The following is a 24299-nucleotide window of genomic DNA, read 5'->3' on the forward strand; positions in this document are numbered from 1 at the left end:
GTCCTCTCCATCAGAAGTACAATAAACAGAGCTTTATGTGTGAAATTCATTCAGTGGCTCTTTAAGGCAGTTTTTCTCCTTTGTATCCAAAGCCCAGTGGAGGAAGATGAAACAAACAGTGGGTGTCTGTTCAGTCTCAGACTGTACATATACAGCATGTGTCTGAAAACACTTGTCTTTGCCCTTTTCATGAAGCCCCGACTCATGACTTCATTTGTGCTGCAAGAATAGAAGGATGAAACCAGACAACTTGCAGTGAACCTACTCCACAGAAAGTTGCAGGTTACTGACATGTTTACCTGCACATTTTTCACATTCACTCTTGCACTGAATATTTATTTTCCTACTCCGCCATGTGCTTTTCACATAGGTGGGTTTGGATAGCTTTTTCCTTTAGTAAATAAAATCATCATTTGAAAACTAAATTTTGTATTTACTTAGGTTCTTCTTCTTTTTTTAACTTCTCTCTTTAGAAGTCGCGAAAGCAGATCTCTCCCTATCCCTAGCATTCTCTTGTGTCATACCAACCCTCTGCGTGTCCTCCGTCAGTACATATCCATGAACTTCCTCTGAGGTCTTCCTGTTTTCATCCTGCCTGGCAGCTCTATATTCAGGATCCTTTGTCCAGTATATCCACTATCCCTCCTCTGCGCATGTCCAAACCATCTCAGCCTTGCCACTCTAACTTTGTCTCCAAACCGGTCATCCTGAGGTGTCCCTGTGGGGTACTCATTTCTAATCTTGTCCATCCTGAACACTCCCAGTGAAAATCTTTACATCTTCAACTCTGCCAGCTCAGCCTCCTGTCTTTTTGTCAGTGCCACCGTCTCCAAACCATACATCGTAGCAGGTCTCACTACTATCTTGTAAACCTTTCCTTTCACTCTTGCTGTTATTGTTCTGTCACAAATCACCCGTCACTCGTCTCCACCCTCTCCACCATACCTGTACTGTCTTCTTCACCTTTCTTGTACATTATTCGTTGCTGCATATGGTTGACCCCAGGTATTTAAACTGATCTGCTTTCACTATGTCTACTTCTTGCATCGTCACCTTTCCACCTGTCTCCCTCTCATTTACACACGTTTTCTATCTTGCTTCTACTGACTTTCATTCCTCTTCTCTCCACTGAATACCTCCACCTCTCCAGACTCTCTTCCACCTGCTCCATATCCTCACTACAGATTGTCATGTTTGATTTGGGCAAAATTTTACACCAAATGCCCCCTCCCCTGACACAACCCTCCTCATTTATCTGGGCTTGGGACGTGGGATGAGGGTAAATACCGATGGGTAATAGAGCTGCCAGGCTTTAAAGGCAGATAAACATAACGTAACTGTAATTTTTAATTTTTACAAAAATATCACGGAAAACTGCCTTGTGATGCTTCACATATTCTCCCTCTCTTTCTCTCCTCCCCTCTCTCTCTCTCTCTCTCTCTCACACACACACACACACACACACACATGCTCAGAAACCCCTCCTTCCCGCTTCAGCCAGTTTGCTTTCCTCTGCTACAATCAAGCTCTCTCCATCTTAAGTCCAATCTGCTGGAACTACTTTTACATTTAAAACAGTAAGAGCTGAATTCACCTAAAGCTTTGAGGGTGTTTATGTGAATGGAGATCATTATTAACCAATTTGCTGTGATTTGGAGGTGAAGTTTGTATTTCTCTGTACAGGGAGTACCATATCTTGCCGATTGATGATTCAGATGCTGAGCCAGCAAAAGTCCGCCAGAAAAGGTGAGGTAGCTGCAATTAATAGTGACCAACTGTGAAAATTAGGTTGAGGAAAAATTGGTAAGAGATTGCAAGGGATTAGTATGGCACCAGGAATACCATGAGACTTGACTTTCTAATTTTTTTGTTGTGTTTTAATGGAGAAGCTGTATAATTAGATTAGCTTATGTAGCACGTTAGCAAGGTTTGCTAGCAATTTTGGTTACCTAGCTGCAGATTTAGTGAGCTGATTATTTTACAGGTTTGTAAGTTATTGTTATTTCACAAATGTTTGTAATGATTCATTTTTTAAAAACTGTATACAATATATTGTGTCAACACTGAAAAATAACAACAAAAAACCCTCTCTAAAACTTTGCTATCTTATTTTAGCATTTAGCATAAAGTTAGCATTAAATCCTTGAGCCCTTCTTTGGTTTAGTCCACATATAAAACACATCTTATTTTTCCTGAGCTAATTAGCCTCTTTTGTTTTTTTACATATTGTTCTTTGGCAGCAAGTAAGAAGGAAATAGTAATTGGAGGAACATACTGTACAGACTTAGTTTTTAAAAATCTTTTTTTAGTCAAAGACAATTTAGTTCTCAAACTAAAGGCAAAGGAGAGTCAGGAGTTAAAAGTGACCACAGATATTTTAAAATCCCTACAAACTCCAAAGCTTTTTTTTTTTGCTATAAAATATGTTATATTATCTGTATTTATTTTGCAGGCACATGGGGTTTGAAGTCTCTCTGAGTTCTCGTTGGGATACCGAAAGAATCAAAGGGTAAAACAAGGAGGTATCAAGATTCATATCACTACACAGAGTGGCGTTTTAAATTAATTTGATCTTGTGCTCTAAGGTGATTTTTATTACTCAGTCAGATAAATGCTTAAGTCCTAGAATCTGCCTTGCCTTGTCTGATGGCTGGGTGATATGAACTAAAAATTATTTGTAAGTTAAAGCAATATTTGAGGTGCTAGAAGCACTGTTAAAACAGACTGTGATCAAAATTAAAACTTTTTTTAAGTGGTTCATTTCACAGTTAGGAGTCTTTTCAGTTTGTAAGGAACTGAAAAGCATTTTAGATATTTTGTTATTATTTATACAAAAACAAAAAAACCCCAACATTTTACTGGTCAAGGTGTCTTTACTCGCAACAAAATGTGCAACGCTGCAGCTGCAGATCCTGCAGGAATTTGTTGATCGTCTGTTCACGTGAACTATTGCCACACATCCAATTGTAACTTTAATGTAAAGTACGCTTTTAAACTTAGGGGTATTATTTATTTTTGGGTGTGCCTCTCGCCATGTTATGGGAGAACGTCTAAGTGAATGTGGCCAGGCTTTTGGGCAGTGCTTGTGTGTGCCTTTATGTAACACAACTTCAAATTTGATCAATATTCAAATTTCATCCTTTATCCTGTTTGAAAATATAGAGCCCTGTGTTGTTTCCTCACAATTAAATATATTGAAGAGGCACAAACTAGGGAATAGTGTTTATATTGATAGCACAGTTTTACCTGGCTTAAATTGGACCTTAAGGGGGAAGGGGAGGGGGCTTGCTGTGAATGATCAACATGTAGTTAAAATGAAGAATTTGTGTTGCCTTTTTTATATGGTATTTTATGTATTTCTTTTCCTACATTTAAAAAAAAAAAAAAAAAAAAGGTTAAAACATTTTTTATCAAAGTCCTGCTGATTTTCCCTTGGTAGAAATCCAAACCTCTTTGATGAGCCTCAGGCTTCCTACACAAGTATGAAAATACCTGCATGGAAAATAGCTTTTAGTGAAGTTTGAATGTTAAGAGACAAAGTTTTACCACTGAAATATTGTTACTCTTGTTACACAGCTGTGCCACAGGATTATTGAAGTGTTATATAATCGTGTCTTGACTTTTTCCAGGTAGACAAACTAACTCTGTATGCTAGAGGCTCATGTCCAGATCAAATTGTGCTCCTCGTGTTGCATCATCGTGAGTGTTTTGACATCTTTCAGTGGATGCCTCACAAAGTGACCCTGAAATACCCTGTGGGCTTTGCATCTTAAATGCAAGTTACAGAGATAAGAAATGCTGAGGGTGAGGTTTAATTTAGTTTAACTACACTTGCAGCCGTTTTCCTTGGGACAGCTATGTAGTCATTATTTTATTCAAGCAAGTTAGTTCAGACACATTTTTTCTGCTGGCTGTTGTCATTGTTTTCTTCTTTTTTTATTACTTCCTCGTTAGTGTTCATGCATTGCTCTGACAAACCTGCCTCTAGCTTCTTTGTTGTTCTGAATTCCTGTTTGCTGTTGACTGACTGGCTCTGGGACACATCATGGAAGCAACTCGCTTTTTTTCTGTCTAAATCCCAGGGCGAGGGATTGTTCGCTGCATTTAAGATAGCGCCTGGTCTCAGTCCAGCCAGGGAGCATGGGATGCATGCTTTCCCTCCTTTAATTCAGCTTTCTACTGTGTATGTAGTGTGTATCTCATCAAGAAGAAACCCACTCCAAAAATAAGAGCAGTCTCAGCAATCTACAAACTTTTAACAGTTCCTTTTTAAGTTAATAGCTGGTGAGTGTTTCATGCTCAAAGTTAGATTTTGGGTATAGCATCACTTTTACAGCTTTGAAGGAAACCACTAACCTTACATCCACAGCTTGAAGCCTTCTTGGCTAGGCATGTACAAACCCAGTTCTTTTTTTACTAGCTCTGTAGGAAGCAGGAGGTGGCTGGTCTGGGGCTGGGAGACATCTGGAGAAAGCTTTCAGTGTGGCACTATAAGTAACCAGGGGTGTGGAGCTGTACATTTTGAGCTTTACATGAAGACATAACTGTGAGGTTTATTATCTGGTCCTCCTACCATAGAATTAAGAGATTTTATAGAAGTAAAAAAGTGTTGACAGCAGGCTCTGGTTTGGTGCATACGTGTTTAACAAATGTGGATGGCGTGTTTATCACAAAAATCTGGCCATAATCACAGAAAGGTAATTACATAAACAGATGTTCATTCACACATTTGTTTGCATGTGTAAAATACACCTCTGTTTTTGCTTTGAAATAAATATTGCGGAATTGGAGGATCACCTGACTGTTTATTCTCCAAGTATTCTCCTTAGAGGTGTTGGGGTGAGTAAATTTTTATCAAGACAAGTGGGAGTGATATTTAAAGATAAAGACCCAGGATTTTTTCTTGTTCAGAGTGGGCTGCAAGTAAGCATATTCAGTCTAATGAGTCTGTATTACCACATTATTCTGCACTGTATTGATACAGTGCAGAAAAAAACATGTATTCTGTGCAATATACAAACAGTCTTCTCATCAAAACATTTAGCTGAACCGGTGCAAGCTTCAAATATTCAGAACTTCACGCTTTGCTTACTGTATCTGTGTCTTGCCATGCTTAAGCTAGGTGTGTACCTACATTATTTACATTAGGTTATCTCCTTAAATGCATGATTTTATATTTATTTGATTTTTTTATATTTAAATTTGCTGTGCACTTCATTGGAGCAGGATCCTTTTCCTTGCTGATGATAAGCTGAAAATGAGCAACGTGAAGGATTGTCCCAGTTTCAGGCCATCGGTGAGGTTCGTGTTTGGGCGGTGGTGATACTGTGCTACTGGGCCTCCAAATGGTACATTACACAACATAGCCAGATGTGCAGCTTTAGAGGGCACGTGACTCTTAATGAGACATTCAGAACTTCTTCTTCTCTTCACAAAATGAGACATTAGTAAGGAAGAATATTGACTCTTGTGTTAGCAGCAGGATAGTTTTTTGTGTGTCATGCTGAATCAATGTGACAGTGTGTCAGTATGTTTATTATTACATAGCATTAGTGGGAAAATTTTTCTGGCGTAAAATCAGTGTGTGTGTGTGTAGCCCTGCAATTGCACCTGTATAATATGCGATGTATATTGTGTCACATTTTAATCTGGGTTGTTGAAGTGTTGCCTTCTGAAAAATAAGGAAAATCTCTGTTTGTTCAGATTTTCAGCATATTTGAGAGTAAATTGCTGTGACATTCAGTGTACAGTGATATAAAGCAGCCAAAGGCATTGGCATTTTTCCTGAAAATGTTCTTAAATAACCTCTTCTGGGAACTATTATCAATATTTTGTTGAATCAGTAAATCAAATAATAGCAAACCGCATGTTACCTCTTCATGTGTTCCGATGCCATTGGATATAACAAACAGTCCTTTTCTAAGGTTATACATCTAAACTGAAATCTGATTGAAGTAATGGCTTTTTTTGATTAATGCTCTAATGAAATAATAATAATTTATTTCATATATCAACAGTCCCAGCACAACCTCAGTCGTGTTCCTGTATCACCTCAGTCCAAGTCTCTGTCTCCTCTTGTCAAATGCAAGCAGTTCTTACAAGAAGCAGTGCAGAAGCTGGACTGTTTGAATACAAACTATCCTAAAGAAGCCTCAGACACATCACATGTGCAGTTCGCCCCACAGAAGTCTAGACCTTTAAATTTTTACTTACTTTAGACATCTGCAGCCCTAGATTTGAGCAGATGTGTGTCTTTAGCTTAGAGGATTTTTTTGGGTGAGGTACAGTATGCAGCAGTTAAAGAGCTGCTCCTCTCCTTTTCTTCTCTTTACCAGCACCTCCTAATGGTCAAGGTAGATGGCTGCCCCTCCCTGAGCCTGGTTCAGCCAGAGAGCTCTTCCTTATACAGGAAGGTCTTTCTCCCCGCTGTCACCAAGTGCTTGCACCCAGGGGATCGTCTGATCTATGGTGTTTCCTCTCTAATATTGTAGGCTCGTTACTTAATGATAGAAACCACTTTGAGAAAAGTGTTGTGTTGCTGGTAGTATATAAATCGGAAATGAATTTAATTGAAAAAAAATATTTTGTCGCGTACAAACCTCTTTTGGCTTTAAAAAGCTGCTGTTGTGAGTTGCCGTGTCAGTTTTGTGCCTGAAAGGCGTGGACACAGGTATTTTTGTGGCTGGCTTTATTGCATTGTGTTTGTAGGAGTTTCCCTTCCAGGGTGCAAAATTTTAGGAGGAAAATATTTAAATGACTCACACAAACAGGATTTACTAAGGTTTGTGGCACGCAATTTACTATAAATTGCACTAAATTTAACACAGAAAAAAAAAAGGCTTGTCTTATTTTGCGCCTTATGTGGCTGTGATGGTTGCCAGTCGGGGTTTTCAAAGGGGAGACGTTATCTGAACTAGTGGGTAATTGGCGAGCCTGGATGGCTCAAAGCTGTGAGCACAGCGCTGAAACTTTGGCTTTGTCCTGTAGCTCTTCACTGAGTTCTTGTGCTGCATGTTTAGAGCTGAGCCCCACATATTTCTGGTCTTCAGTAATACTGGTATTTTAATATAGTGAAGCAGACCTGAACTGACCTCAACATGAAACCTTGGAGGGAGGGAGGTCACATTTCTACACAGAAATCAGTGCACATGTCTGTCTTTTCTCAGCAGTGCGCACACACACAGAGCAACTTTGATGCAGTCTCTTTTTTTTTTCCCCTTTCTTTCCTTTTCCACTTCTCTCTAGATCAGGGCTATAACATACCATCCTGAAATGCCTGTCAAAATGCAGCAATTAAAGAAATCATGTTGTTATGTCAGATTAAAATCTCAATGTTACGATGTATTATATTGACTTTAATACGTACCAGCAGGCTCATACAGGCACCAGAATAAACAGGAGCAATACACACATTTATACATGACAGAGAAGCAGTTTGTTCATTGACAGAAGGGACAGCTCAGGATCTGACGGTTAATAATTTTTTATGTTCTCCTACACATCTTACAGCTCAGCTGTTACACCACATATTTGAGGTTTACACAGTGGAATAGCTTGTAATAAAGCAGCTCTCCTCTGGATAAATATTGCACTCCAGCTGAGACTCAGCCCACAGGACCACACAAAGAAATCTTCATTGTTATATCATAAACGTATTGATTCTCCTTCTGCTGCCTCTCATTTACTGAATTGTCATGCTATTTTCAGAGAAAAACACATACCCAAATCCTGTGCTTACCCTGTATTATTTTTGTTAGTACATTACTCCCTCCCTCATCACTCCTTAATCAGGTCTGCTTGTTTTTGACTCACTAATTTGCGCTGCTCTCTGCAAATTGCTGATCACTATTGAAATGAACTGACTGTGGCCTTGTTAATAAATTAGTTCATTGTTCTTAGATCACCTGTAAAACTTTCCACACCCATTGATGCATTTTTTTTTTTTTTTTATTGCAGTCTCGCACTCATTTGTACTGCTCTAAATTTGGCCCTCAATGTCTTAAATTAACATGATAAAATGGTTCCATTATTGAAAATCAGTGGATGGCTTTTCTAAATTTTAAATTTACATTTTTAAATGTAAATTATCATCACATTAGGGATTAATGCCAAGGTTAATGCACATGCTGGATTTTTGGAGCTTATGCCAATACTAATGTCTAGAAAGCAGAACACCATTTTGAAATTACCTCAAGCATGTTTTTCTGTATTATGTTCTGTATTTTAAAAACAAGGTTTTCAAATGGTTTATCGGATACAAATTACAAGTACAAATTTTTCTGCCCAGTGTCATCCAGTAACATCAGATGTACTACTGTAAATTAACAAGTCAATTTTAAATGGCTCGGCTGTTTCGAAGAAAAACTCGAGCTATTATCATAGCCTTTCACAAAAACTTAAACATTGACCATAATTTGAGAACAATGTGACTGAGAATGTTCAAATTCACACCATAGATGCATCTACTAAAAATCTCAGACGAGTTCCAATCTGAAGGTAAAGGTCAGAGGTCAAGTTTTCTGAAAATTTTGCAAACGCTGTAACTCGACAATGATGTGACCTAGGATGTTCAAATTCACACCAGAGATGCATACTGTTCAAGCTGGACCCATCAAACGTCACACACTTCACTTCGCACCCCGGTGACAAATCCAAAACAGCCGCGCGTTGGCACCCACTCAGTGTTGCTCGTGTTAGTCTTTGAGGTACAATTTCTCAGGAAAAATGAAGTTTTCATTACTTATATCTAATTCATGGGCCATCTGGATGATCAGATATAGTATTAATGTAGAGTAAAATGCCTATCAGGGGAATTCAGTTAGCAAAGCAGTCATGGTTAGGCATTCCATTATTTTCATTACTCTTCCCTTTGTGTGCTAATACCAAGGATGTGTTTGGACATGAGCTGCAGGGCACAGGTATTAAACGTAGAAGCATGAAAGTGTTTTTATTGTGAAGAAATACACTATTTGATAACCATGTATAGGAAAGACAAAGTACTTGCCTGTGATTCATTTCAAATCAGCGAACTGTTTCTGGAGGTAGGTGTGCATCCTGCAGAAGGGCTAAGAGCTGATCCTACCCATCTGTGCAAACAAATGGAGCTAAATAAAACACTCAGTGAATACACTGGAAGAGTGTGTGATGTCTTTATTTGTAGAATAAAAGCTGAACTATTCATTCTGTGTGTCATGAAAAAGAGAGACAAATTGAGCGACACACAAAAATCGACAGATTAAGAAATCGTTTTTCCCCCACTCTGTATTATCAGACGCTGACAAGAAGAGTTCTCTGCTGAACTTTTGTTTGCCTTTAAATGGAAAATAATATTTCACTGTAAGGAGCTCTTTGGCAAGTGTGTTAGTTGTTAGATTTGTAAGCCTGGAGGGTTTGTCAGGAGCATATATATCAAGTTCCATTTCTCAGAGAATCATTTTCCCTTTCAGGGGGGATCTACAGCAGTGAGTTATATGAATTTGCTTGTGGTATATGAAGTATTGGGACTTTTTCTTTTTGTTTTAATCATTTTTTCTTTATTGCACATATTGTAGTTGTATTATGTCAGTGACATTGTAGTTGACTATAAGTTTTCTCATAGAAAAAAAAAAAAGCTAAAATGCAGTAAAGACTGAGGAATGTATAATTAGTATTGTGGCTTGATTCAGGCAAACGTGTAATATCTATAGCATGTAACAGTATTTAATTTGCTCACCAATTCCATCTTGCTTTAGTAGATCCTTATTATAGCTGCAAGTACCAATTATGTTTAGCTTTGCTTTTTGTGTGACTTTGCCAGTTTTAAATATGAAATATGATAAACTGGTTTATGGTGTTCTAACAATACTTGAGCATGTTTGACTCCTAAACCCAGTTTGTTTGGCTAGTGGGATTAAAAAGAGGTGGGCTCAGGTGTGATTGAGCGCATTATGCATTTGGTATAATCTCTAACCTAAACGCCTCCTCAGATTAAGCTTGTGTCTGTACACCATGAATGAAAACTGCCATGTTAAATAACAGATAAACCTTTAAACCATGTAAGAGAACAGTGGGCTACCAAAAACTTGTGAGGGAGGTAGGAGTAGTGATGTTCCTTTTAGTTTAGGACATAGAAAAGACAGGGAGAAGGATTAAAGAGGGAGCAAAAGAGACAAACTGGAGCACAGGGCAGCTGGGGAGTGTGGACAGTCATGCTTCGTTATGGTAGAAGCAGCCATTCATAGTGGGAGTAAACCTTTAGTGTCTTCTGCTGTCTCTGACTTCATTAGTTAACCCTTTGGCAGCTAATATAGAGATGACATAACCACCCCACTGTTAAATGAATCACTGTGGATAATTGTCTTTAAGTTTGCATGCATGACCAAAAGCTTTCTGTTCTCTCCACAGGAATTAAAAGGAGGTGTATGTTGCCTCTTGCTGTAGTTGCCCCTTCACCACCATGAGCTGGAGTTTTCTGACTCGCCTTCTGGAAGAAATCCACAACCATTCTACATTTGTGGGCAAGATCTGGCTCACTGTCCTCATTGTTTTCCGCATTGTACTCACAGCCGTAGGAGGAGAGTCAATCTACTATGATGAACAGAGCAAGTTTGTCTGCAACTCAGCCCAGCCAGGCTGCGAGAACGTTTGCTACGACGCCTTCGCCCCACTCTCACATGTCCGCTTCTGGGTCTTCCAAATTATCCTGGTGGCCACGCCTTCACTCATGTACCTGGGCTACGCTGTCAACAAAATTGCTCGAGTAGAAGACAAGGCAGAAAGTGGAGGAGTGATTGGATTGTCCCAAAAGAAACCCAAGAAGCACTATCTTGCGGGCAGAAAGCAGCACAGGGGTATTGAAGAGGCTGAGGATGACCACGAGGAAGACCCAATGATCTATGAAATGGCAGAGGTGGAGAGTGATGGTGGTGAAGCAGAAAAGGGAGGCAGCTGTGATAAAAAAGTAAAAGCCAAAGTGCGGCATGATGGGCGTCATCGTATCAAAGAGGATGGATTGATGCGCGTTTATGTCGTCCAACTCCTGGTGCGCTCCTTGCTGGAGGTTGCTTTCCTCTGTGGTCAGTACGCCCTGTATGGATTTTCTGTGCCTGCTAGCTACACATGCTCAGACCTGCCTTGTCCTCATAGCGTGGACTGCTTTGTGTCACGGCCAACTGAGAAGACAATCTTTCTCCTCATCATGTACACAGTCTCCCTACTCTGTCTGGCACTCAATATATGGGAGATGCTTCATCTGGGCATAGGTACCATGTATGAGATAATATACTCCCGCAAGGCACAGTTCCCCAATGAGGAGCTGTATGGGCTGGCAAGGGGACAAGGAGCTCTTACTGAGGCAAGATTGAGTGAGGAAGACTACAGCTCTTACCCTTTTTCTTGGAATGCACCAACTGCTCCACCAGGGTATAACATCGCCGTTAAACCCCTTCTGGTAGCTACAGGGAACCACAAACAACCACTACCCATCACTGATCTCACTAATGCCAAGCTGGCATGTCGGCAGAACCACGTGAACATTGCCCAAGAGGAACGTCAACAGTACACCATTAATGATGAAAACCAGTGCGGAGCTGGGAAAGGAGATGCGCCCAGAGCAGTTCATAAAGACAGCAGTAGGCCTCAGAAAATCCTGAAGGCTGATAATCAGACGTACATCCAGCTGCAGAGCCACACTAACAACCGCAGCAAACCTCACCGTGAACGTAAACACCGGCAAACCAACAGACACGCCTCCGGCAGGGCAGACACAGACAGGGGCAGCAGCGGCACCAGCAGTAGCAGCAAATATGGAGTGGTAAAGGGTTCGGAGTGGATTTGAAACACAGACTACGTAAAACAGTGTAACCATTTAACTTTGCTGCAGCTTTGTATAGCAGTAAATTACAGTGGAATAAAAGTGTCAGAAAAAATATTTTGAATAGCTTTTGCTGTAAGATTTTGGTGCCATTTTTTAATTTCCCTTTAATAAGCAGAAGCTTCAATGCTGCAATTGAAAGTGCCTTACTTCATTCAAACTCAGCATCTCTTTATGTTTAAAAATTCACCTTTTTTTAAACCAGGGTTAGAGTTCAATAATTTTGTTCATGAATATCCAGAATTGTTGTTCTTTTTGTTTTATTTTTTTTTAACTAACCCAACTTTCATGTGGATTGTTTCCCCACGAACATCAAAAAGTCTGTTTTCACACATGTACTGCAGCCCTGAACTTTACAAATCATCCCCTGACTGAGGTGCATGTGAGATCGCAAATTTCCAGTGCGCTCGGATCAGATATACTGTCTTTAACCTGCCACTTCTCTACCACAAAATGTATGATGTTTAATCGTGCTAGTGTGAGAATATTGCAGCTAATATTCTGGTGAATTCACAGCTTATGAGTGGTCATCCTGTTTCCTACCTCCTGCACGCTGTAGTCAGGCAATGTCCTCACCTAGACCACAGGGAATATTTCTGGTTGGGAGAATGCAGCTGACGTGAATGTCCTGCCGTGTGCTGCATTTGAGATAAATGTCCCGGCCTGACTCTGCTCATGTTTTCTGGAAGTCCTGTTTGAAAACAGCTTGCAAAAAACAGGGATATTATGTTTCAGCTGGTAATTTCATCATATTTTCTTTTGGCAATTTTACAGTTATTTTTGAGAAGTATAAAAGTTGTCATTAATGTTTTGACATGCAAGTAAAAGAAACACAACTTTTCATATATTAATACAGGTGTTTCAGTGTTATAAGATTTTTGTTTATACTGAGTTTTTTCAGCCATCCAAGAAGAAAGAGTGTATCAGGCATTTTTATTTTTTATTTTTTGCAGTCTTTTACTTGGATTTCCATATTTTCAGTCTGAAAGGCCAATTTTTAGGTGGTTCCTCTGTTTAGTTTTGTTAGAAATATTTTTAGGAACAAAAAGTGCATGTTTTGAATAAAGAGTTTGCATTTGTCTCATGATCCTTGTCTTGTTTTCAACAATTTTGATGTCAGGCTAGAGTGAAAAATATATTATTAATTTAAGTCTGAATATTTTATATGAGCATATGGCATATTTTACTCTGGTTGTCACTTTACTCTCTCTTTCAGGCACACTGCCCTCTGCTGGGAACACAGGGGAAGTATAACAGTCACTGAGCATCAGCTCAGTCTTCCTTCTTCAGTGTGGTATGGAAGCTTGTTTCTGCCACTAAAAAAAAAAAATCGCCATCCATAACTTGAAATCTTGAGTTATTAACATGAAATTTTGACTTAGTAGCTCGAAATTTCGAGAAAAATAACTTGAATTTTTTTTTTTTAGTGGTGGAAGCAAATTAAAATTATTTGGTTCTCTTGTGTTTAAATTCGATCCTAAGTATATCACAGTTCTGTGGTCTCTGAAGGAATTCAATTTCTCCATGTGCTCTGTATATATCCGTCATTTCAGGCTTTCATTCTTGGTGTACCTCCACAGGTGCCTTGAGAATAGCAGATGAAGAGATTATCCACACTGTCATTGACTTCCTGTTGGTATGCTTCTCATTTTCACTTCAATTATAGATCTGCTTTCAAAGCCACCCCAAAAACAAAAGCACACCAATCATATTTGAATAAGGGAGCATTTTCCAGTCCATATATCAGCCCATTTGTTACACATGAAAATATTCTATCAATTATATAATCTTCAATTTGTACTGAATTACCACACAGATTGCCCCATGCACAAAACTATATGTAAAATGTAGTAGTACATATTTTACTTTATCACATCTAGAGATGTTGCAATACTGGAAATTTCTTCTACATTATAATTATATAAGGTTACAATAATACATATACAATTCAGATGTTCCTCCTCAGAACAAAACTGTAAATCTTGTGTAGGCATGTATACAGATATGATTAGATAATCATCATGTCAGAGACTGTTCAACTAATGGCTAATGCAGTTTTCTAATCAGTTAATCATCCGGCACCAACTCATTAGGCATGTAGACATTTCAAACTGAGCATCAGAATTTGGAAGAAATGCGATTTATGTTACTTTAAACGTGGTTGTTGGTGCCACACAGACTGATGAACTGGGATTTCTCTGTACAGCATCTAGGAGTTACAGAGAATGGTCCGAAAAAGAGAAAATAACCAGTGAATGGAAATTGCCTGGATAAAAATGCCACTGATCAGAGGAGAACAGCCTAACTCTTTTGAGCCATTAGGAAACCAACAGTAACTCAAATAACTACCCATTACAAGTAAGGTATGCGGACGAGCATCTCTGAATGCACAACATGGTGAACCTTGAAGCAGATGAGCTACAGCATCAGAAGGTCACACTGGGTGCCACTCCTGTCACACAGGCTCACCAACAATAGAGCAAAGCAAAGTTTTGCCTGGTCTGATGAGTGGATGGTAGGGTCAGAATTTGGCATGTACAACATGAAAGTGGGAATCCATCCTGCTTGTATTGAAGGTTCAGGCTATACCAACTGAACGTTGTTTAAATGCTGAAATTGTGTGAACCAAAATCTTTGAAGAATGTTTCCAGCACATTGTTGAATCTATACCATAAAGAATTGAGGCAGTTTTGAAGGCTAAAGCCAGCATTACCAAGGTGTACCTAATAAAGTGTCTGCTGGGTGCAAACACACAGATATGATAAAGACAACTTTCTGCTTACTGTGTCTCAGTGCTAATGTTCTTTCTGTTCTGTGTGTGCATTGTTGCAGAGATGAGAGCTTTGGATATTATCATCTTATAATATACTATTAGGTGTCTTCAGAGACTGGAGTGAAATAAAAGAAACGGCACTATCCTCACTGAATAATTTGAAGTTATTTCTTTCCATCAGTCAATAACGCTGTTTATCAATCACATTTTAGCTACAATCAGTTTGAAACAAATTGGCTTGTTGTAGTGCTTCGTCCATTCCTGAGCTCAGAAACAAAGTTATCTTCAGATGATGGCATATGTTGGCATATCTGTTTGTGATATGCCAACTATGGCAACTGTGAATTTAAAATGAGCTTGACATCCCTAATTCAAGGTCCAGGAAAACTAAATGATACCATAAATATGACAGCACTCTCAACTACTATGAAAACACCAAATTAAGGAGCTTTTGGAAGAACTGTGTTTCACTTCTCCAGGAGAGGAGCATCGACGCCACGGTGGTTTTCCTTTCATTTGCCACACGCCTTATATACAAGAAAAGGGCCAGAGGATGTTTGCTTATCTTATTTAACCAATTTAACTCTGTCATAATATGTTGTCAGTTGGTGCAAAAGAAAATTAGTTTGAACATGTTTAACCACCTCCAAACTTAACGAGAACACCAATAAATGTATGTTTTATTTAAAGAAAGAAGCACAATATTTTGAGGTCAAATATATAGTTTATGGCTCGTTCTGAAAACTACCATCGCTAAGCAAAATTGTTTGTTATATTGCACAAGTTCCATCTGTTCTTCATGTTGTTAATTTTTCTTTTCGAGCTGCAAAATCCTGCATAGATGAATGACTGTTGCGCACTTGGCTCCAAATAGGTCACTTAGACTACAAAGTAACCACAAAGTAACCCACAAAATATAAACCATTTATTTATATTCTGAGTATCCTAAACGTGCTGCGTTTAGGATACTCTCAAAACCTTACCATAAACTCACAATGGGAAAAAAAAAAAAGAAAAAGAAAAGGGCGTAACATATTTAAGACTGAAAGTCAGAGCTCGTGTTTGAGAGGATAGGTTATGTGAGAGGCAGCTTTATGATTACAATTATGAAATTACAATGGGCAACCGTTGCGCATTGTGATTTCAGACTGATTAAATCGGTGAAGGCAGCGTCATACCGGATGTTACGCTGCCTTTACATCAGCACGTCCGCCAGTGTTTTTGAAAAAGCGGCGGTTACAGCTCCGCTGGATCTTGATGGAACTATAGTAGCTGCTTCTTTATCGCTTCTCTCCAGCACAGAAACAAAACACAAGTAAGCTGTGTTTCTTATTTATTTGCTTTTTGTCAAAACGAGGCGGAAGATGAGTTAAAACTATCCGACACTGAATGGTTTCTGTCTGTTTTTGAAGAAAGCTAAGCTCGCTGATGTCGACTAAAGCTAACTAGCAGAGTGGCCAGGCTTGTGCTTCTAGTGCGCAGCTGCGTTTTTAAGGCCAAAATTACGCGACCGAAATTCAAGTTGCTGCATTTCTAACATTGTTTGGAGCAAGGTATTTAAAAGCCTACCGATGCCCGACAATGGAGAAGACGAGATGAGTCAAAACCTCTAACAATAGATGATACTTTCTAAATAACTTAGGGACTTTGTTAACATCTCCATAATGTAGTTGCTAGAAAGCATTAGTGCATCTGCTTTTTATATAACCAAAGGCTTATTTGGCTCTTGATAGATGTTCCTTTCGTTTTTGTAGGGTCCTGGTGCTTTAATGTAAGTTGTAACAGCCTTTACTGCACCAGGATCATGCAGCCGCAGCAGCATTTAAAGGAGCGTGGATATGGGCTTCTCGGCAAACTGTCCCATGGAGCGAAAAAGCTGGAGGGAAGGACCTTCTATCTGGACAATGTGAAGAAACAGCCCACAGCCCTGCTTTTGGAAGCCATATCTCTTCTAGGAGGGGTAAGCATGGTGGTATCCTGTCACTGGTTCCTTGGCGGTGTAGTGTGCCGTTTATAGGCTATCGCGTTGTATTTAAAATATATCTATAAGAGTGTCTGTATGAAATTAGCCACACCTACAGTTTGTGCTAGAGGAAATGTTTAATGTAATTTTGACATAGAAGACATAAGCACATATCGAGTCTGAATATTTGAATCATGAGTTTGTTCTTGATTTCAGAACCAGTACAACCCTAATAATGAAGATCTTGCTTTTCCTCACTGACCTGATCCTTCTGTGTTTTATCTGCTGTACTCAGCTGTATCTGTTTTTCTTCAGAAAAATAATTATTTGTATAAGTACTTGAGGATGAGTAAGGTCAACTGACCAGCCAACACTTTTGTTTTGTTTTTTTCACTTGTACACCCACTGAACTCAAGTTAGTTTGCATAAGGAAATATTGATCTATGAATGATGTCATTCAGCAGATCTCTCTTTTTTTCCTTCTGAAGAGGGTTGAGAGCTTCCTGCACAAGGATGTAAACTTTGTTGTGACTGGAAACAAAGAGGGCCTGAAGGAGAAGGATGTTGATAACAAAGGTGTGGCAAAGGGACCAAATGAAGCAACCCAACATTTGATTAAGCAGCGGGAGAGTGGCCTCGGCAATGACAAGCGGCGTCCTAGACCGATGGTACTGTAACTCGTTTTATTGTTGTTTCTTAGGCCTTTGATTGGTTATCAAATACCACGAAATATGTTTTAGTAGATGATTAATTGCTGTTTACTGTCCTGAAACATGAAAAAGCTACTCTGGAAAGATTGAAATTTTTAGGGATCTTTTGTTAATCACAAACTCTTTAGGCAGTAGTGTAAGTTAGAATTAACTATAATGCATAACTTCACTGTTCTTGTCTCTACAGGCTTGTGGCAGTCGAGGGAAGGCTCTACTTGAAAAAGCCATTCGCAACAATGTAAGTCAGTGCAGCCAAAATGCTCTTCATCACACAGAACTGTGGTTTCTTTGTAGGTAGTGGTGACTTGCTTTGATATCTTGACTCTTCTCTTTCTGATGGATTTGCCTTGTAGGAACGACTGCAGGGGAGCAGTGTTTTGTCCAGTGCTCAATCATGGGGAGTCAAGATTTTGCATGTGGATGGTATCCTTTTGACAAAATTTAGAGGTGGTCAGAGGAATTTCACAACAAAACACGATTAACCTGCTGTGAGCCTGTGCTCACAGCAGATGGCACCACATGAATGCTCATGAATTCTTGTATGCTACTGTATCTAATTGAAGTTGTCTATGTACCGGTTCCTGATTATTCATGTTGTCTAAGGAACAATCAAGAATTTGCCCAACTGCTAAAAAAAGTCCAGACTGTTCCAAAACTGTACTTGAAGTATTTTCACCAGTCAAAAGTATTTTTTAGGGAAGTGTCTGCCATGTTCTTTATTTTAAAGTCAGTACCTGAATAAAAAATGTGTGTTTTGCACATTGAAAGTTGTTACTTAACGTGATATCAGATGTCCTTCGTTATCTGAAGTATTTGACTCGAGAGAGCTTCAGTTCTAAACACAAGAGGGCAGAGGTAAGGTGTTTGTGTTGTTGGTCTTTTCACATCATTTATCAGATGTCCCATTGTAGCAGCTTTTAGACTTTAAGCTGGAGTAATGGTAATGTACAAAGACATGATAGAAAAATTATTGAAACTGAATTAAGTGTGAAACATGATGATGTTGGTTTAATATTAATGAGTTTTGTTTGTTTTTAACATGGTTTTATTGCAGAAGACTGGCACTAAATATCAAGGTTCTCCTGTTGTCAAGGGTAAGTCTGTGGTTATATTTTGTAGTTGTATTTTATCACAATATTTTCACTTTGGCTAATTTATTTGTCCATTTCTTCTCACATCTGCTGTCAACAGCTTTGGCTTTGAGATCCCCATATCTTAAAATTGAGGACTTGAGCAGGTGAGTTTCCTCTTTCATGTAGTGCAGTTTATTTTCAAGCAAGAGAAAGTTTCTTTCCTTTTAGAAATCACTCGCACCTTTTTTTTTGTTTTGTTTTTTTTTTTGTTTTTTGAGAGATCATAAAATAACAAGATACCCTAATCCTTTTAATCTTGTATTTTTTTTTTTTTTTTTTAAATCGTAGAGAATAAAGAGAGACAACTTAAAATTTAGCAAGGCAAAGGGAGTGGGTTTTAAGCCTGCAAAACCTCATATGGTTGGGTATCAGATTCAAGCCTTTTTTTTTTTTTTTTGCAGTTTAAGCACACTGACAGTGAAGCAGCAGCGGGGGGCAGTAATCTGTACCCGTTTTTTTTTTCCTGCCCTTCTGGAGGTGTGCATTTCAGCCCAGATGAATTTCTTACTTTAAATTGTTAAGAAGACCTATCATGTAATGTGACAAGCCGCCCCCCCCTACCAAGGCAGCTCCCCAGGAGCCCAAAGCTCAACCGGATACGATTTCTATTTGATGAGGCTTTGCAAGCTCCGCTGCCCCCTCCTGCAGGGGACCTCTGTGTTAACAGGGTTCTTCATTTGCGCTCTCATTTCATTTAATTGATGTGATCTGGCTAATGTTTATGGGCCATTGCTATGACATTGAACCCATGACATCTGGACTGTTAGCTACAGTTGATGTCAAACTGATAATGTCACATGCACGGTTTTAAAATGTGGTTAGAAATTTTAATGAATTTCAAAATAATTCAGCTAGAATAATAAACTTTATTACTCATTCAGCATTCAGATTTTTAATATTGTAATGTTGAAACTTTGATGCTCAGACATTTTTTAGTTTTTCATTTTATCCATTGTTCCTCTCTGTTGTTCTGCCATGTAACCAGGAAATACAAGCCTTTGCACATGCAGTCTATGACCTTCCCTGATCTGTACTACTCTGGTCGATTCAGCCCCTTTGAATCTCCTCCTCCGCAGTTTGAAATGGAGACAGAGCTGGAGGGGAAAAAAACAAGGTTTGTTCAGCTGTGCTTGGGTAACTGTTTGAATAATATTATTATATATTTAACAAACTGCTTGATTTTTTTTTTTTAAATGATTATTTTAATGGTTTAAATAAAATTACAGAACACTGGAGTGCATGCAGAAAGTGTTTCTGAAAAAGTACATTATAGATGATTCATAATGTTTTAATATCTTTTAATTAGGGCCAAGACAGTCAAAAGTAGTATTCAGGAGAAATCCCAAAGTAAATCCCCACTCAGTTGTAACCCGTCACGTTGGCGACCACGCAAAAAGGACGCTTCTTACTGTGAATGCTGCCATCAGTCATTCACTAATCTGGAAGAGGTAGGACTCTTTTCTTCATAGAACACAAGTTAGTTCTTTCAGGTTTTTGTTGTTGATATTTATGGTGTGGGGTTTGTTTTTGGTCCTTGAAGCACTTGCAGTCTGACCAGCACCGCACGTTTGTGCTGGATCCTTCCAACTACAGCTTGGTGGATCAGCTTATGGTTGAAATGCTTCCAGAATTTGACCCCAGTGCACCCCAGCAATCAGAAGAAACACTGAGCAGGTCAGCTGTGATTATGACTAGCAGGTTCCTTTAATTTGCCTTTTCACTGGACTGCTTTGTTTTATTTTTTTAAAACTGATTGTCTGTGTCCTCCTCTAGACCACCAACTCCTTTGCCTATCCATGATGTCTGTGAACTGGAGCCTCTTTCTGATGCTGAGATGGAGCATGCTGTTCAGGCCCTTCGGAGACAAAGTTCATCATTAAATATTCACATTTCCAGCCCTACTAGAGGTCCTCTTTCCTGTCCAGGCCCAGCCAGTCCATCACCAGGAGTTCAGTTTACCATCCCAAATCCAGGCACTCAGCCTGCTGACACTCAGTCTTTCAGTCATGAGACAGACTGCCAGCTGCCAGATATCCATCCTCAGGCTTCTAGCCCAGCTATACCTGTATTAAAAGCTGAAGTAGAAGCCCAGGACTCAGTTAATCAGCTGCCTGAAATTCAACATCTCTCTCCATGTCCCCTTTCTGACCCATTCTCTTTGCCTCCAGTCCTTAGTCCCCAAGTCCCCTATTCCTACATTATAAATCCTCAAAGTCCTTATTCAGATCCCCCTGTCCTCAGTCCACAGCCGTACACCACAGACGAGCCTGCGGAAGGACAAACTGAGGACGTGTTCAAACTTGTCTCAGCCCTCACAGATGTTCTGTCCACCCCACAAATTACTTCTGTGGCTGTGACCAATGCAGAAGGCCCGAAAGGATCAAAAGAAGATGGTCTTGTTGGATTTGCTGGACTCGCGTGTTCTAACAGAGATTTGGAGTGCGCTACACTGTCTTCAGGTAGATCTCGGTCCTTGCCTCGTCAGTCAGACATCGCAGCAAACCCTAAAAAGCGCTGTCGATCTGCCAGCCCGGAATGTAGTCGGAGTAAGAGGACAAGGACAGCAAAGACTGGGAACAGTATTAGCTGGACTGGAGAAAATACAACACCAGCAAAATCACAGAGTGACAGTATGGCAAAGACTGAACGCTCTCTATTTTCGGACAAGGCCCCTTATGAGATAATTCAGTCCTGTCTCAAGCCAAATGTCTCTTCAACGTTTAGTACATGCACTTTGGATATATTTGGTTTCAAACAGGCTTATAGAACGTTTTGTTTTCCTGTTGCACAGAATTTCACTCGGGCCTCAGCCAAAATTGACTCAATCCCCAATCAACCACTCGAATTCCCCGCTGATAAATTTCACAGTACGTTTTCCAGTCAAGAATCTCAGCGTTCATTATCTCACTCTACCTCAATCTGCATCGAGCCAGGCCTCATCCCAGACCTAGCTAAGCTCTCTCCATCATCATCGGAGTCAGACTGGGACTGTGACCTGCTGTCACAGGTGGGCCCGACCTCAGCTACACCTCTGACATCCACTGAGCAGAACTGTGAGCTCGACAAAGAATTGCTCCACAGGCCATGTCCCTGGATGCACGACACCAGCTACGAGTCACATCTGCATACTGTCCTTCAGCCAGCACCCCCACCCGCGTCACTGTGTGGGGAAGAAAGGGATGCTTTTAGCAGAACTGTGGTACAGATTGTAGAGGTTCAGCACTGACAGCTATTTAATTTTTGTGAATACTGGAATAATGGGCTGCACAAAAACCCAGTGTACACTGAATAAATATTTAAATTTGGTGCTTATTAAAATATCTTGTATAGCAGATTTTTAGAAACGCAGATCTAATTTGATCTTTGTATTAAATGCTGCTTAATGGTTGCTGCATCTTCCCAAGAATTTGAAGTGTGTTTATGATCATTTTCATCTTGACCCCTAACCCTCGTTGTGCGCAAACCTCTTAGCCATATTCTGTGTTGTGCTGACTGCAGTTGTTCAGGAGCTCATGGTGGTACTGAGAATTTAATGAGGCCTTTCTGAAAGGGGCATTACTCAATTACTGTAAGTGCTCTGCCTGGATCAGGTCCCACATATGGCAGTGTTGATGGTCAAACAGATGAGGCATTCATAGGGTGGAGGACGGACGAACTGTGAGCCAAACCTGACTGTCAAAAAGCTGTTCCTACATTTTGAAGGTGGGCCAGCGGACTGGCTTTGTCAAGGTGACACAAGTTAGGTTTATTAAATATACAGTATTTGGTGACCTGAGGTCATCTACCAATTTAAAATGGTCCATAAAGTCCAGAAGTCACACCTCCTACTAATCATGTCTCATGGATGTTGAAAACAGGGTCACAACAAATGAAGGGAAATGCCACATGATTTTAGTATATGGAGTCTATCAGTTTTCTTTGGAAAATGTGATTTGAAACCTTGTACAGTGTTTTTAAATAAATCTTTTTATTCATGAAGAGTTCCCTGTGCTTTAGTCAGTTTTTGCAAGTGCAGTTAAAACTTAAATGCTGACTGCCTGTAGGAGGCAAATGGGAAGGTAGGAAGGAAGCAAGGGCAGCAGCGGTCGGTGTGTCCTGTTTGGCTCATCAGACCAGCTGACAAACAATATTTGATATGTTCTCTCTATCCTAACTGTTACCTAACTGTCCAGATTTCAACCAACCAAAGGCATTACAAATTGTAAATAATTCATATTGTTGCATATATATGTATATTAATTTTCATAATTGTATCTGGAAAATGCCTTTAATTGAATATTAATTATATTCAATTAAATATAATACAAATACATATTTGTATTTATGGTATTAATCGACAGAGCAAATAACATACTTAGCTCATCTGTATAATAAATAATAAACCACAGTTTGAAATGCATTCGAAAGATGGCGTGCATTTGAAACCAGTTTTCTTTAAAATAATGCCTGGAGTGTATTATCAGGTCCTTCCCTTTGGACTCCCGGGCCCGAGTGTCGGAGCCATTAAAGAGCGTGAGTGGGCCCGTCACGCCCCACGTGCTCCTTGTTTCCTCGCGCGGCGTCACACAGTAACGAGGCCGGCAGACAGGTGTGTGGCGCTGAGGAGCTCGGGTGGGAGGGGGAGCACCGACACACAAACACCATGTTTCCTGAACCGAGAGGAGGAGCCGGTTCCAGGTGTTTGTAACTCGCCGGAGGCGGAAAGGGAGTGAGAAATGCGGGCGTACAGTGTAAAGGCGCCAAGCTGCTGTGTTTGTCTTCACTGTCAAAAACATCAAAAACAAGAGTCCTGCTGCTGCTCCGCTCACGGCTGGTGTCGGTTCATTTAACGGCGCTGCACCGAGGAAATCACTGGGACTATGTGAGCATCATGCTCGCGGTGAGATGCCTGCTGTTCGCTGCAGTGTATGCACGGTACGCGGAGACAGGTAAGAGACTCCCACGCATTATTCTTAGATTTAATTTAAAACACAGAGCCAAATGTTAGACTTGTTGTCAATTTTTTTTTTTTAATATATAAGTAGTTATTTGCATCCATTCAGCCTGTACAGCCCAAGAAGCACCATGGTGACAACAAGACGCTCACTGTCAGCTGTTAATTCTGTTAAATGCATTAATATGACTTCACACCCACCGTCCAGTCTCTTGTTGCCCTTTCATTCTGCCTTTGCGTGTCCTCTGAAGCTCTGAGGGAATGGGTGAGTCCGGAGGGGCTGCCGCCCGCAGAGGAGGTCGTTCAGCCCAAACGACTCCTGCATCAGATCCACACTGAAGAAGAGCTGCTGCACAGCCGCCTGGACACCCGGGTCAAAAACCACCCAGCCGGCACAAAGGTGAGCTGTGCCTGCCTTTGTTCCCGACTTTTGCACCTGTTGTCCAAAACCATCAGAACTGAGCACACCTTCATTAGATTTCCCTTAATATCAGTTTCTACATTTTTACCACACAGAAATTATTGAGATCAGATTAATACAGGACTGACACGAAGAGTAGACCTTGCATCTGCTCTTTACAGACTCTGACAAATGTTTTATTTAATATTCGAGCCTTTAATTAAGCCTTCTGCAGAAATTGTTTAATTAGTGAAACATTAAATATTAAATGTGTAGAGTAGAAAGTGTGTCTGTTTATTTGAATGCTGAATGATGTAAAAATACAAAAGCATATTCCTCTTTTCACAATGGGCCCAAACTATTTTCATTTAAAGTTGTCAAATTTTAGTTATAGTTTTGCTGATGTGGGCTGTTTTCATGTTATGTAAGCAGGTTTTATTGATTTAAGATTATGATGCAGGCCATAACAGGGCAGATAAAACTCAGCCCACCCCCCCCACTTCAGCCTCTTGCTCCTTTTGACCTCATCAGATTAT

General features: G+C 39.9%; 3 protein-coding genes across 5 annotated transcripts in view; all 3 read left to right on the forward strand.

Annotated features, from left to right (window-relative positions):
* The first annotated feature begins 1448 nt into the window (after positions 1-1448).
* Positions 1449-12930, forward strand: LOC115798189 (gap junction gamma-1 protein-like). 2 transcript variants are annotated; one of them, XM_030754940.1, is made up of 4 exons: positions 1449-1577; positions 1684-1746; positions 2453-2522; positions 10384-12930. In XM_030754940.1, exon 4 carries the CDS (start codon positions 10436-10438, stop codon positions 11813-11815), a length of 1380 nt encoding a protein of 459 aa, XP_030610800.1. In that variant the 5' UTR covers positions 1449-1577; positions 1684-1746; positions 2453-2522; positions 10384-10435; the 3' UTR covers positions 11816-12930. The 2 variants fall into 2 exon arrangements, with proteins under 2 accessions (XP_030610800.1, XP_030610801.1); XM_030754941.1 differs by lacking the exon at positions 2453-2522.
* A 2881-nt stretch (positions 12931-15811) lies between these two features.
* Positions 15812-22368, forward strand: dbf4b (DBF4B-CDC7 kinase regulatory subunit). Its single transcript, XM_030755511.1, has 12 exons — positions 15812-15939; positions 16379-16584; positions 17076-17255; positions 17485-17535; positions 17651-17720; positions 18088-18152; positions 18352-18391; positions 18489-18534; positions 19416-19544; positions 19737-19878; positions 19971-20104; positions 20204-22368. Exons 2-12 carry the CDS (start codon positions 16429-16431, stop codon positions 21654-21656), a joined length of 2466 nt encoding a protein of 821 aa, XP_030611371.1. The 5' UTR covers positions 15812-15939; positions 16379-16428; the 3' UTR covers positions 21657-22368.
* Positions 22369-23102: 734 nt separating this feature from the next.
* Positions 23103-24299, forward strand: part of adam11 (ADAM metallopeptidase domain 11) — a 32764-nt gene continuing 31567 nt past the window's right edge. For both annotated transcript variants that reach the window (XM_030755009.1, XM_030755008.1), the window contains exons 1-2: positions 23103-23358; positions 23615-23763. In XM_030755009.1, the coding sequence (XP_030610869.1) occupies positions 23301-23358; positions 23615-23763 (207 nt within the window). In that variant the 5' untranslated portion in view covers positions 23103-23300. The remainder of the gene's footprint in view (positions 23359-23614; positions 23764-24299) is intronic.

The sequence above is a fragment of the Archocentrus centrarchus genome, chromosome 19, assembly GCF_007364275.1.
Source record: "Archocentrus centrarchus isolate MPI-CPG fArcCen1 chromosome 19, fArcCen1, whole genome shotgun sequence".
Lineage (NCBI taxonomy): Eukaryota > Metazoa > Chordata > Actinopteri > Cichliformes > Cichlidae > Archocentrus > Archocentrus centrarchus.

What these genes read in the sequence shown, in the direction of transcription:
- LOC115798189 (XM_030754940.1), top strand. Translation starts at nt 10,436, where the DNA reads ATGAGCTGGAGTTTTCTGACTCGCCTTCTGGAAGAAATCCACAACCAT.
- dbf4b (XM_030755511.1), top strand. Translation starts at nt 16,429, where the DNA reads ATGCAGCCGCAGCAGCATTTAAAGGAGCGTGGATATGGGCTTCTCGGC. An exon ending in AGGTTCTCCTGTTGTCAAGG is followed by an intron (nt 18,392 to 18,488) that starts GTAAGTCTGTGG and finishes TGCTGTCAACAG; the next exon opens with CTTTGGCTTTGAGATCCCCA. An exon ending in CTGGAGGGGAAAAAAACAAG is followed by an intron (nt 19,545 to 19,736) that starts GTTTGTTCAGCT and finishes TCTTTTAATTAG; the next exon opens with GGCCAAGACAGTCAAAAGTA.